This window comes from Mustela lutreola, chromosome 5 (assembly GCF_030435805.1).
Source record: "Mustela lutreola isolate mMusLut2 chromosome 5, mMusLut2.pri, whole genome shotgun sequence".
NCBI lineage: Eukaryota > Metazoa > Chordata > Mammalia > Carnivora > Mustelidae > Mustela > Mustela lutreola.
The window spans coordinates 152037839-152050346 of NC_081294.1; the positions used below are offsets into that span (position 1 = coordinate 152037839).

The 12508-nt window shown below is 47.5% G+C and overlaps 1 protein-coding gene across 3 annotated transcripts in view; it reads right to left on the reverse strand.

Annotated features, from left to right (window-relative positions):
• The window catches only part of RNF130 (ring finger protein 130), a 134995-nt gene extending 122806 nt beyond the window's left edge, over positions 1–12189 (reverse strand). The window contains exon 1 of one of the 3 annotated variants that reach the window (XM_059175931.1): positions 11474–12189. In XM_059175931.1, the coding sequence (XP_059031914.1) occupies positions 11474–11927 (454 nt within the window). In that variant the 5' untranslated portion in view covers positions 11928–12189. The remainder of the gene's footprint in view (positions 1–11473) is intronic. The other 2 variants (XM_059175932.1, XM_059175930.1) reach the window with 2 other exon arrangements.
• Positions 12190–12508: the final 319 nt, after the last annotated feature.

A 12508-nucleotide genomic window follows, 5' to 3' on the forward strand; every position in this document is an offset into this window, starting at 1 on the left:
AGTCAAAGATACCAAGCAGGTGGAGTTGAATGTGTGACTCAAGGGCTCAGAAGAGATGACCAGGCTGAAGGTAAAGGGGAAGAGACGACAGCAGGCATTGGACAGAGAGAAACTTGTTGCCTCAGAGAGCTGTCTCACTTCTTTAGAAGAAAATATTTTGGGGGGCACCTGGCTGGCTCAGAAGAATGTGTGACTCTTGATCTTGGGGTCGTGAGTTTGAGCCCACACTGGGTGTAGAGACTGAATAAGTAAAAAAACGTAAAAAAGGAAATGGTTTTGGATTACTGAACATTGTGTGCCCATTTGTTTTTGCTTAAATTTGATGTTCTCAACCTTGGTCAGCTGGGCTGTTCAGATTTTCCCCAGCAACATCCAGCTGTGTGGTGACAGGAAGCGCAAAGACGAATGATACGTGGCTCACCCAGGATGGTGATTTTGCCAAGTGAGTGTGACACAGAATAGAGGAAAAAGGTGCAATTATCATGAAGAATCACAGAATCAACATCAAGTAAGGAGAGAAGTGAGAAGCCCGGAGGGGGCTGAGATAGCCCCAGAGGGGGCCAAGGGACAGGGTCATCCTATGCTCAGTCAAGGCTGAGGCCTTCTCACCACTGACTGAGGAGGAAGGGAGCTGCCAGGGAAAAGGGAAACCAACATAGTAGCTACTCCAATAGCTTCCTCTAGGGTTTACAGACGCAGTGCTGCTTATGAAATAAAATCAGGTAAGTCGATGGGAGTGTTTCCTGATTTCAGAGTCTGTCGGTGCCAACTAAGCAGGAATGCTCTGGAGACCGTGCTTGGTTTCTGCAGAACTCTACATTCTCCACCAAGGCCCTGGAGCTGCAGAAGGCTGAGGATGCTGGGAAAGCAGGGAGCTTCAGCAAGAGGAAAAGGAATGGGAGCAGAATTCACTTCAAGTGTGGAAAGGGGAAAGAGGAGGATCTGTGTCCACACGCAGCCAAGGCAAATTCTCCCAGTGGCATACAGGGAAGGGCCCCTGCCCCATTCACTCCAGCTCCCCAAGTCCCAAAAGGCGTCCACTTTTAACTTCCAAAAAGGCTTATGGCCATTATTTCACCATTAGACACTGTAGATTTATGAGGTCACAAATCAAGATTCTGCTCACTGAGGTGTCACATCTTTCCTCTCTCCTGATTCTGTTAGTTCCTGATTCTTCTCTGGGATTAAACCCTCCCAGCGGCTGCAGCTACAGATGTCCTCCGGAAGGCTCACCTTGTGTGGAGAGACGAAGACACTGGCCCTCACCCGTTCCTGACTCATCTTTTCTCTTCCTTTTCTCTACCTTCATCATCTGTTTATAGTGGTATTTTTTTTTTTAAAGATTCTATTTATTTGACAGAAAGATAGAGTACACAAGTAGGCAGAGCAGCAGGCAGAGGGAGGAGGAGAAGCAGGCTCCCCTCTGAGCAGGGAGCCCGATGTGGGGCTCTATCCCAGAACCCCGGGATCATGACCCAAGCTGAAGGCAGACACTTAACGACTGAGCCACCCAGGTGCACCTATAGTGGTATATTCTTAAGGTTGGTAATGTTTACTTTCTGTTCTACAAGTCACAGACCCTTCTATGCTTTAACTGCAGACTGATTAAACAGTGAAAACCAACAAAACCACTGAAGTATTAATACTGTCATCACAGAAGTGTTACAGAACAGCTGGGCCCTGTGCTAAGATTCCACTTCTCCTTCTAGGACCTGCTAATCACTCGAAATCATGCCACATTTTACTTGTTTCCCATTTGGACCAAGTACTCTTGGTGTTGGAGTTCCTTTTTTCTTACTAGGGAAAAACATGCCCTTTTCAATAGACATCTGGTATCTCCTAGTTTCCTACTCTTTCTGAATGTGGCTTGGAATTCATTCCATTCTCCTTGAAGCTAGGGAACAAACAAACAGAAAACCAACCTGTTGACATGGACTTGTCCCCTCGGGAACTAGGACTTTCCCCTTATGAAGCTTTTGTACTGAAAATTAACAATTTCAAAAAAAGAGAGAAAAGAAAATGAGAAATGTCACCCACAATCCAATCAATATAACACAACTGGTTTTATTTTTGCACATTATTTTGAGTCCTTGTCCACTGTAAACAAATTTAACAGTCACAGCTCAATCACTGTACATTTATTTTTGTAGGATATATGCAACTTTCACGATCCCCTTTAATGGCTGTGTAACATTCCGCTGAGTGGATAGATCATAATTTATTAAATCCATTTGGGAAGCAGTACAAAAAAGTGGTTGGAGTGTAGACGTAGCGGCCAGACAGACCCAAATCACATCTCAGCTCTGCTGAACCCCTACGGCCACACGGTTGGTGTGCTCCCTCACCAGCTTCAACCTTTCCAGTGCTCACGACCCAATGCCAACAGCCTACTACATGCCAGGTCCCACACTAAGCACCAATCAGACAAGAGTGGACACACGAACTGTACCCCTGCCCGCAGAAACCAACCAACCAGATGCATCATTTCCCATCACAGAGAGTGCGCTGAAGATAAAAGACACCAAGCGAGAGACTGAAGAACCCTAATTCCACAAACCTGTAACCACCTAGGGCTGTTATTAAAGGCCAGTCCGTGTACAGTTCTGGCACAGCTCAGTCCAGTGTGGGACACGCCGTGTGTTAAATGCACGTCTCTGCCCGGGATACACGGATGGCACCAGAGCACAACCCTCGCTCAGCAGCAGCGCACTCACTGCTCTCCTTTCTATCAGTGGAAACCTTCCACTTGGTCAAGTTTGGGTTCGTGACTAGAGGTCTGACTTGGGTCTGGTCTGCATCCATTTCTCTCCTCATCATGTTCTTACTTTCTTTTCCCTCAAACAAATGTAGATCTGTAATAGTAGCTCTAACATTCTCTTCTGCAACTCTACCATTTGTTCCATTTCTGGGCCTGTTGCTATGGATTGTTTTGTCTGTTTCTTAGCACGTCTGGTCATTTCTGACTGGATATTGGTCTTGGATATTTTTATGTTTTTGGGACCCAGATGGCATTGCATCCCTTTAACTACTGTCAGGCTTTGTTCTGGACCAGTTACTGGGAATCAGTCTGACCCTTTGAAAGTGGGCTTCTAAGCTGTGTTAGGCTTTTATTTAGGGCTAACGTGGCCTTGCTCCATGCCCTGAGCATTAGAGGGTCTCCCTACATTGACTGACGAGAATATGAACTATTCCCAGCCTCATGAGAACTCCGAGAGTTCTTCTGTCTGCTAATTTCTGACGGCTCTTCATAAAATGTACAGATCAGTATTCAACCAAAGACCGGAGAGGACCCACTGTGGCTCTCCAGAGCTCACTCTGTGCCGCTCCCTCCTCTCTCGTGCTTTCCCTCCTTGCACACCCAAGCCCATTCCAACCCCGGGGCCTCCCTGAGCTCTGAACTCTGTCTCAGCAACTCAAGGAGCCCGCCAGGTTCCTTCTGGATACCCCTTGCTTGCACTGCAACATGGAAACTCTCCTGGCTGAAGGCTGGAGCAGCAAACAGCTCCATTGTTTATTTCCTTTCTCTCAGGTATCACTGTCTTGTACTCTTTGTTGACCTATTTCTAAAACTGCTGTTTCATAACTTTGTCCGACTTTCTAGTCATTTTAGGTAAGGAAGTAAACCCAGTCCCTTTTACCAGCCGGAAAGAGAACTGCTCAAGGTTGACTTCAAATTCCACATTTTCAACGAAACCTTTCCAGACTACACGTCCAAACCATTTTCTGTTTCTCTGGTCTTCATGCCATTTACACTGTAGCACACTAACAGAGGCCCTACGGTATACCCTGTCCATCACCCCCCAGCCCCACATTCCTACAGAGCCTGCCATCAGTTTCACTACCAGACTGAACAGCACAGGACAAAATGCAATCCTATAATCCAGTGGCTTGCTAGTGCCAGGCACAGTCCTAGGTGCTGGGCTGAAACAAAGACGCCATTGTCCCTAACTGCCAGGAGTCATAGTCTGGGGCAATTTAGGAATCAAGCCCTCATCCATAAATCCATAACATAGTTTTTCACAGGAAAAACTAAGGTATAAACGAACTTTTAGAAAACAAATTGTCAAACATTTTCTTAAAGGGCTGGGGACTAAGCTCTTTAGGCTTCCAGGCCACAGACACTCCTGTCACAACCACCCAGTTCAAAAGCCACCCCAGACACATGACCAAAGGACCACAGCCATCTTCCATAATCTGTTCACAGGAATAGGTGGCAGTCGTCTGCCGACCCCTGCTTCTGAAAAATGTCCATGGGGGAAGACAGCCTCCTCCACCTTCCACAATGGCAGATGCTGGTGATGTCGCTCAGACAAAGCTGGTCTCAACATAAATGCTGAGCTCCTCCAGGCAGGAAGTGCACACCATGCCTTCTGCACATACTGTAGGATGCATGGGACACAAGCACAGAGTAGGTGCTTTTTTTAAAAGATTTTTATTTATTTGAGAGAGATGGTGACAGAGATAACAACATAGTGCACACAAGCGGGGAAGAAAGGAGGAAGCAGGTTCCCCACTGAGCAAGGAGCCCGATGTGGGACTCGATCTCAGGACCCTGGGATCATGACCTGAGCCAAAGGCAGGTGCCTAACCCACTGAGCCACCCAGGCACCCCAGAGCAGGTACTTGAGTACTTTTGTATTTATGCCATTTTGCTTTCAACGAGTTCCCTTTGTTTTATTCAAAACTGCTTCCAACAATGGATATCACCTTACACCAGTTAGAATGGTCAAAATTAACAAGACAGTGAACAACAAGTGCTGGAGAGGATGTGGAGGAAGGGGAATGCTCTTACACTGTTGGTGGGAATGCAAGTTGGTGCAGCCACTTTGGAAAACAGTGTGGAGATGCCTTAAGAAATTAAAAATAGAGCTTCCCTATGACCCTGCCATTGCACTCCTGGGTATTTACCCCAAAGATACAGATGTAGTGAAAAGAAGGGCCATCTGTACCCCAATGTTCATAGCAGGAATGGCCACAGCCGCCAAACTGTGGAAAGAGCCAAGATGCCCTTCAATAGACGAATGGATAAGTAAGATGTGGTCTATATATATACAATGGAATATTATGCAGCCATTGGAAAGGATGAATACCCAACTTTTGTATCAACATGGACGGTACTGGAAGAGATTACACTGAATGAAATAAGTCAAGCAGAGAGAGTCAATTATATGATTTCGATTATTTGTGAAGCATAAGGAATAACACAGAGGACATTGGGAGATGAAGAGGAGAAGGGTGTTGGGGGACACTGGAGAGGGAGACGAACCCTGAGAGACTGTGGACTCTTGAGAAACAAACTGAGGGTTTTGGAGAAGAAGTGGGTGAGGGATTGGGAGGGCCTGGTGGTGGGTATTAAGGAGGACACGTATTGCATGGAGCACTGGGTGTGATGCATAAACAATGAATCTTGGAACACTGAAAAAATAAAATTAAAACAACAAAAAACTGCTTCCAACAGTAAAAAAAAAAAAAAAAAAAAAAAAAAAAGCTACACAATTTATAGAAAATAATGTCTCCTGTGTAAGATATTCTAAAGATGATAAAACAAAAATGTTGATGGTCTTGAAAAGCAGTTTCATTTTATAAACAAGTCAAGACTGTTAAATACTCAAAAGAATCAGCTCTGAGTATTACCCATTCAACCCCCAGATGCCACGGATGTGGCCTCAATCACACTGGGCTTTCTCTCCGGAGAATTATCTAAAGAGAGTTCACAAGACGAGCACATTAAAAAAGAACTGCCTCAAAATAACTTTCAATTGTCAAAATTCAAATCTATCTACGAAAGACAGATTTGTTACCCTGCACATCTTTTTTTTAACCGTTCAACTGAAAAGATAACCTTTCAAGACAAATTCTAGAAGTGTTTCAATATCTGTTTTTATTGCTAAACAGGACGTGTGTGGATATTTGTACACACACGAGGCCGTATGACTGGTTTGAGAAGAACCACGCTTCTTCATAGGTGTATGCTGGCAGGTTCTTCAAAAAGAGTTGTAGTCACACTTCGATAAAGTCATTTCATCTGACCTTCCTTCAAAGGAAGGATTTTTCTTTCATAATATTCAAAACAATGCTCTGTGTTCTGTCCATCTTTTAAAACTCATATGTAGGGGCGCCTGGGTGGCTCAGTGGATTAAGCCACAGCCTTCGGCTCAGGTCATGATCTCAGGGTCCTGGGATCGAGTCCCACATCGGGCTCTCTGCTCAGCAGGGAGCCTGCTTCCTCCTCTCTCTCTGCCTGCCTCTCTGCCTACTTGTGATCTCTGTCTGTCAAATAAATAAATAAAATCTTTAAAAAAATAAATAAATAAAACTCATATGTAGAACTAAACATAAACGAGAGGTGGGCCTGGCCTCGATGAAGCGGGACCAGTGCTGGCCAGGATCCAGATGCTCAGATACACAGAGACTAGAGATGGCTCCTCCTGCGAAAGGCAACTAAGCCTTATCTCCCTTCAACACCCTTCAATGCAGCTGATTATTATTATTATTTTTGTTTTTACTAGAATTCAGGACTATTTATTCATGCCCATTAACTTTTTTCTTAGTTTCAGTTCATTTAGTTTCAAACTATTCCACACAGTGAGACCCTCAGGATTCTGAAGGCCAATAATATATCATTTAAATATGCCACATCTTTATCAGAATCACTGTCACAGCATCAAAGATCTTCACAATGTGAACAGCAGGAGGAAAAACTGAAGACAGCAAATATGAACAACACTGATGAGAAGCTTTGCCATTAAGAGAAACAGAGAAATGGAAATGTTAGCAGGATGGATATTTGGTGGGAAGGACAAATGTTTTTTTAAAAATATTCAAATACTGGGGCGCCTGGGTGGTTCAGTGGGTTAAAGCCTCTGCCTTGGGCTCAGGGCACGATCCCAGAGTCCTGGGATCGAGACCCACATCATCCTGGGATCAAGCCCTACTCAGCAGGGAGCCTGCTTCCTCCTCTCTCTCTGCCTGGCTCTCTGCCTACTTGTGATCTCTGTCAAATAAATAAATAAAATCTTAAAAAAAAATTCAAATATTATATGACAACAGATCACCCAAAATTGAAGGGAAAATACAGTACATAAAACCATTTTCTAGATTGTAAAATTCAATATAGGCGCACCTGAGTGGATCAGTCAGTTAAGCATCTGCCTTCAGCTCATGTCATGATCCCGGGGTCCTGGGATCGAGCCCCACATCAGGCACCCTGCTCGTAGAGAGTCTGCCTCCCCCTACCCATGCTCTCTCCCAAATACATCTTTAAAAAATTATAAAATTCAATATAAATATAATTTATTGTATATAGTTCCTTTATCTGCTTGCTTGGTTATTTACATTAAAGTCTGGTTTTTAGAACTTCCAGCTCCTTTTGAATTCTCTTTCCTTTCAGAGTCCCTACTCCCAGGATCATACCTATTTTTCCTCTGAATATTTTGAAACCTCTGACTATCTCCAGCAGCCCCTGCCTTTGCTATTATGAATGAATTTCAACATTACATGACCACTTTGTCCAAGGCCTTATTTCCACATCAATCTTCTTCCCTCTTCATCAGAATTTTAAAAGCCATATTCAGATTTAATGGATTCATCCCACAGAATTACTTTCTTAAACCTAAGTATTTAAAAAAAAATGTTATTGTATCTGTACAGTCAGCAAGACCCCCTTCCCCCAAACAAGCTGAACATTTGTTAAGACTGTTCTCTCAGGCTGTAACAACCAATCCTCAAATTTTCTACGCAAAGCAAGAAGTGGCTGATACCAGATTCTTCCCACCAGCACATCTGCAGACACAATGACATCATCAACACAGGGCCTTCTCCTTCCCAACCCCCCACTCCAGACTGAGACAAAAAGTTAGTGTGCGCGCACACAGAGCACAGTTACAAGGTCTGCCCCACCGCAGGCACGAAGGAGAGGTTTTACACTTGCTTCCAGCTCTAAGCTCACCCTTTGAGTAAATTAGTAATAAGAAAGCAAATGGAATCTGCAAATACAAGACAGGTCGCTTCAAAAGCCCATTTCTAAAAATGAATTCCTTCTCAGTTACAATGTGAAATTTGTTAGCACCAGACAAATGAAATCTCCATTTATAAATGCATTCTATGTAATGACAAAGAATGGATTTTCAAAGTGGAACACTTACTGTTTTATAAACTGTAACCTTCCCAAAATGTACTTTGAAAATACCAAAGCACCAAGAAAGAAAAAGCTGCCTACTTATCCTTTAAGGACATAGGGCAAATAAATTTTGATCAGGAATTCATACATGCCTAATTGATAGTAGCAATATGAAGTAAGACAGGTTTCTAGTATTTCACCAATCATAGATTTAAAATGAGTCACCATGTTAAGCTCTAGGAAAACGTGTATTTTGTCTTTATGTTCCTTACTACCAAACACTTATCCTCAAAATGCATTTTCATTAATTTCACATCTAGGGGCTCCTGGCTGGCTTAGGGGGCAGAGCATGTGACTCCTATCTCAGGGTAGTGAATTCAAGCCCCATGTTTGGTACAGAGCCGAAGGAGAGGAAGAAAAGAGAAGGAAAGGGAAGGAAAGAAAAGGAAAGGAAGAGAAGGGAAGGAAGGAAGGGAAGGGAGATTGATTCACATCTACTGCCCACAGCTGCTTTTGCCAGGAATTCTATCTCATAACTTTTTCGTTTGTGTGATTTGAATATCACTTTACTGTCAATACACAGTAAGTCCTCAACGAACATGCTAAGAATTCAATTCAAAATGGTAAGAGAATAAAGATCACGAGAATTGCAATATTTTTTCTTAAAATACAGAATTTTGAAACCGACTAAATCAAGAATAACCACTTTCTCTCTTTTTCCTGAGATATAATTGATGTAAGCTATTTCTTAAACATGGGTAATTTTAACAGGTTTATACCACCATTGTTGTTTTTAAGATAGACTCCTAAGTCCCTGTTGCAAAAGCAGGAAAATGTCTTGGACTTGATGATTTACAGGTAAACTGATTTATAAAAGGCCCTTACTAGTGCTTCAGGAAGAAGAGAGATTTTTATCTGTTTTGTTCACTGCTGTTGCCCCTCTGTCTCCCCAGTGGTACAAAGGATTTCAATTAGTATTTGCTGGACTGAAAGCGCCTATGTGCAGAGATCCTTAGTAGGAAGTCAAATCCAAACCACCTGTAGGATCTCACCTGCACACCATGACAACGTAGAGCAACCTCACGTACAAAAAGAAGATGAGCTCCGAGAGGATGGAGAAGGGAAGACGTAGACACCTAAGGAAACTGACCCCAGACTCAGCCTTTACACACTGCCCCTACTGTGTTCACTACAATGGGGTGTCTAAAACCTCACCAATTTAGACATCCATTAGGTTAACAAGTCTGCTCTTTTTAATAATGGAGGAACCATGGGACACCTGGGTGGCTCAGTCAGTTAAAATCATCCAATTCTTGATCTCAACTCAAGCCTTGATCTAAGGGTCGTAAGTTCAAGCCCAGTGTCCAGCTCCACGCTGGGCGTGGAGCCTACTTTAAAAAAAAAAACACAGGAACCATTTACACCTCTCAACAACCTTACTGAGACAAGTATGTCATCATTCCATTTTGCTGATGAAACTGAAGTCATGCAGCCGATTTACTTTCCTAGTGTCACAAAGTATGTATATGTACAGCCGGGCTCAGAACCTTGAATCCCACAGCGATGCTACCTCCGCAGGGACAAGGGAATGGGGCTAAACCTTCACCCACACACCTGTTGCATGTGAGCTCCCAACACCCTTGTACTCCAACACCTAAAACAAGCTTTCTCAAAGAGGGGCCTTTTGTTTGGGGTGACAAGCAAGCAACAAGTAGTTTTAAAACGTGGAACCCTCTGGAGGCAAGAGTCTAAATGTGAGGATAGTGGATTTAGGGTGCCAGACGGAACCAAGCCCCAAAGGAAAACCACAGATTTCAAAACACGGCCCAGGGCCTGCTCTTGCTCCAGAACAGCTTGCCTCTCTCTTTCTCTCTCTCTTTCTCTCTTCCTCTTCCTCCCCTTCCACGTGACCCTCACGGTTCTCAGCACCAGAAAATAGGCTGCCATTGTTAGTGCCACAGTTTGGCAACACCGTGTGATCCAACTACAGTGACTGGCACAGATCAGGGACACAAATATTTACTAAATGAACCAAAGACCAAAGTTGTTTCTGCGGGCACATGGGGACCCTAACTGCCATTTTTAAGGAAGGGAAGATGAGAATGCACTTGAAGCACCTGACTGTTGGGTGTACAAGGGAAGTTTTAAAGGGCAGGTCCACGGGAGAGGGAGGCGGGCAAGCTACTGCCAAAGCCCCGCAAGATACTCTGTCCTCAGTCAGTATACGAACACCTCGGCAAACAAACACAGATCTCGTAAGAGGCATGATGTTTTAATATTTAAAGTATTAGAACAAACACCATTACCTCATTTAGGCTGCCTTGTTTAGGTCATCTTAACATGAATAGCAGCTTAAAAAAAAAAAAAAAATCCCCTCTCAGCATTCTCAGGATGAGTGGGGGAGAGGATAGCAGACATTTTCCAAAAAGTTGGCAGTGGGGAGGGAAAAAAAAACAAACACACCCACAGAAAATATCAGAAGGAAGAAATTTCCCTTTAAAACCTAGCCAGTGATGTATACAAATATGTGTTTCGTACCAAATAATCAGAGGCTGCTGTGCTTTTAGGAAGACACGAAGGTAAGCCAAATGGCTTCAAAAACGATTCTTGAAAATTTTATCTATTTGCCCTGCGGTCAGCTCCCGTGCCCTGAAGACCTGGCTACCAGTCCTAACGGTATCAGATTTTCCCTAATGTGAGGTTGCCAGGCGTCGAATTACAGTCAAACTCCTGGGGCAGAGCAGGAGCCAGAAGCAACAGGGAAGATGCCGGTTTTCCTTCTCTACCCACCCCCCCCCCCCACTTGCCACTTGAGAAAAACGGCACGTTTCCACGTGAGAAAGGGCCCTGGTCCTCCGAGGGCCAGCGCCGCGCTATGTCTGGGATTTCGGGCGCAAACCTGCGGGTTCGGAACCGGCAGGGGAACACCTCCTCCGCCAGGAATCAGTGGTGCGCTCCTCCCCCGCCGCCTTTGTCTCAACTGTCCCCGCAAACTCGCAGGCCGATGCCCTCCCGTAAACAGGCCCCCTCCACGAAAAGGACGGTTTTCCGAGTCCTCCGAGGAGAGGATGCGAGCCCCCAGCCGACGCAGGAGCCCCACCGCCAGCCGCCGAGCAGGCCGGGCTGCACCACGACCGAAGCCGCGGCCCCGGGGCCGCCGGTGGAGCGGAGCGGCGAGCCCGGCCGGGGTGGGGGCGCCGTGTCCGCCGCCCCCTCACCCCAGCTCCCTCGCCCGAGGGGGGGGGCCGTCGCCCGCCCCCCCCGCACCCAAGCTCCCTCGCCCGGGGGGGGGGGCCGTCGCCCGCCCCCGCGCCCCCCGCGCCCGGCCTCCGCTCTCCGCCGCCCGGCACTCACCGCCGTGGATGGGCAGCGGCGCCAGCACCTGGCCGCGGACCTCGGCCTTGGGCGAGTCGAGCCCGTAGCGCCCGCGGTCGATGCGGAACGTGAGCGGGGCGCCGCGGCCGGGCTCCTGCACCGTCACGTTGATGAGCGCAGTGTAGTACTCCTGGCTCGCGTTGTCCGCCCGCGCCGGCCACAGGCTGCAGGTCAGCAGGGCGAGTGCGGCGAGCCGGGCCGGGCCCGCCCGCGCCGCGCAGCTCATCGTCCCTCCGGCCGCCGCCGCCGCCGCCGCTCGCGGACCGGGCTCCGGGGCCGGCGCCGAGAGGCGGGGCGGGCGCGGCCGGCGCTGTGGCGGGAGCGCGCGCGCGCGGCCTGCGCGCGGCCGGGCACGAGCACGGCCCTCCTCGTCGCCGCGGCCCCGCCGCTCGCCGCCCTCACGTCCGCGGCGCGCCCGCGGGGACGCGCCCATGGGTCCCCGGGCGAGGACGGCGGCTCAGGCCGCGTGCGGTCGTCTCCTCGGTGTCCCTCTGGGGCTGTGGGGACGGGCCCACTCCATTTCCCCGGGGCTGGTCCCGCCGAGTCTGGGGCGCCTTGCCTGAAAGCGGCGGCAGATTTCGGGGGGCGGCTCCGGGACGATGCGCCCGAAGGAGAGTCTGTGGAGCACAAAGTCCCGCTAGCCCCACGGCCGCCTCCGGCGCGCGCTCGCCACCGCTCCGCCCAGTCCCTCTCCCCAGCGGCCGAGCGGCAACGCGCAGGCCTGGGGCGCAGCTCCACCCCCGCGCGCATGCGTGCGAGGCTCTGCACGCTCCCGCCCGCCTGCACGAGGGTGCGAGCTTAGCGGAGCACTGTTGGTGCGGCTGGAGTGATGCGCGTGGGTCCTGGAGCCTGGGAGCTTTCCAAAGGCTGCGGAAAAGTTTGCAACGAGAATGCCAAAGAAAAACAGTAAGAACTTTACAATTAATTAAAAAAAAAGATGTCTAAGAGATTCCACCTTTCAGCCGGTCCTGCAAGTCATATAATGGACATCCTGGTGCGCGGAGAAGGGGATGT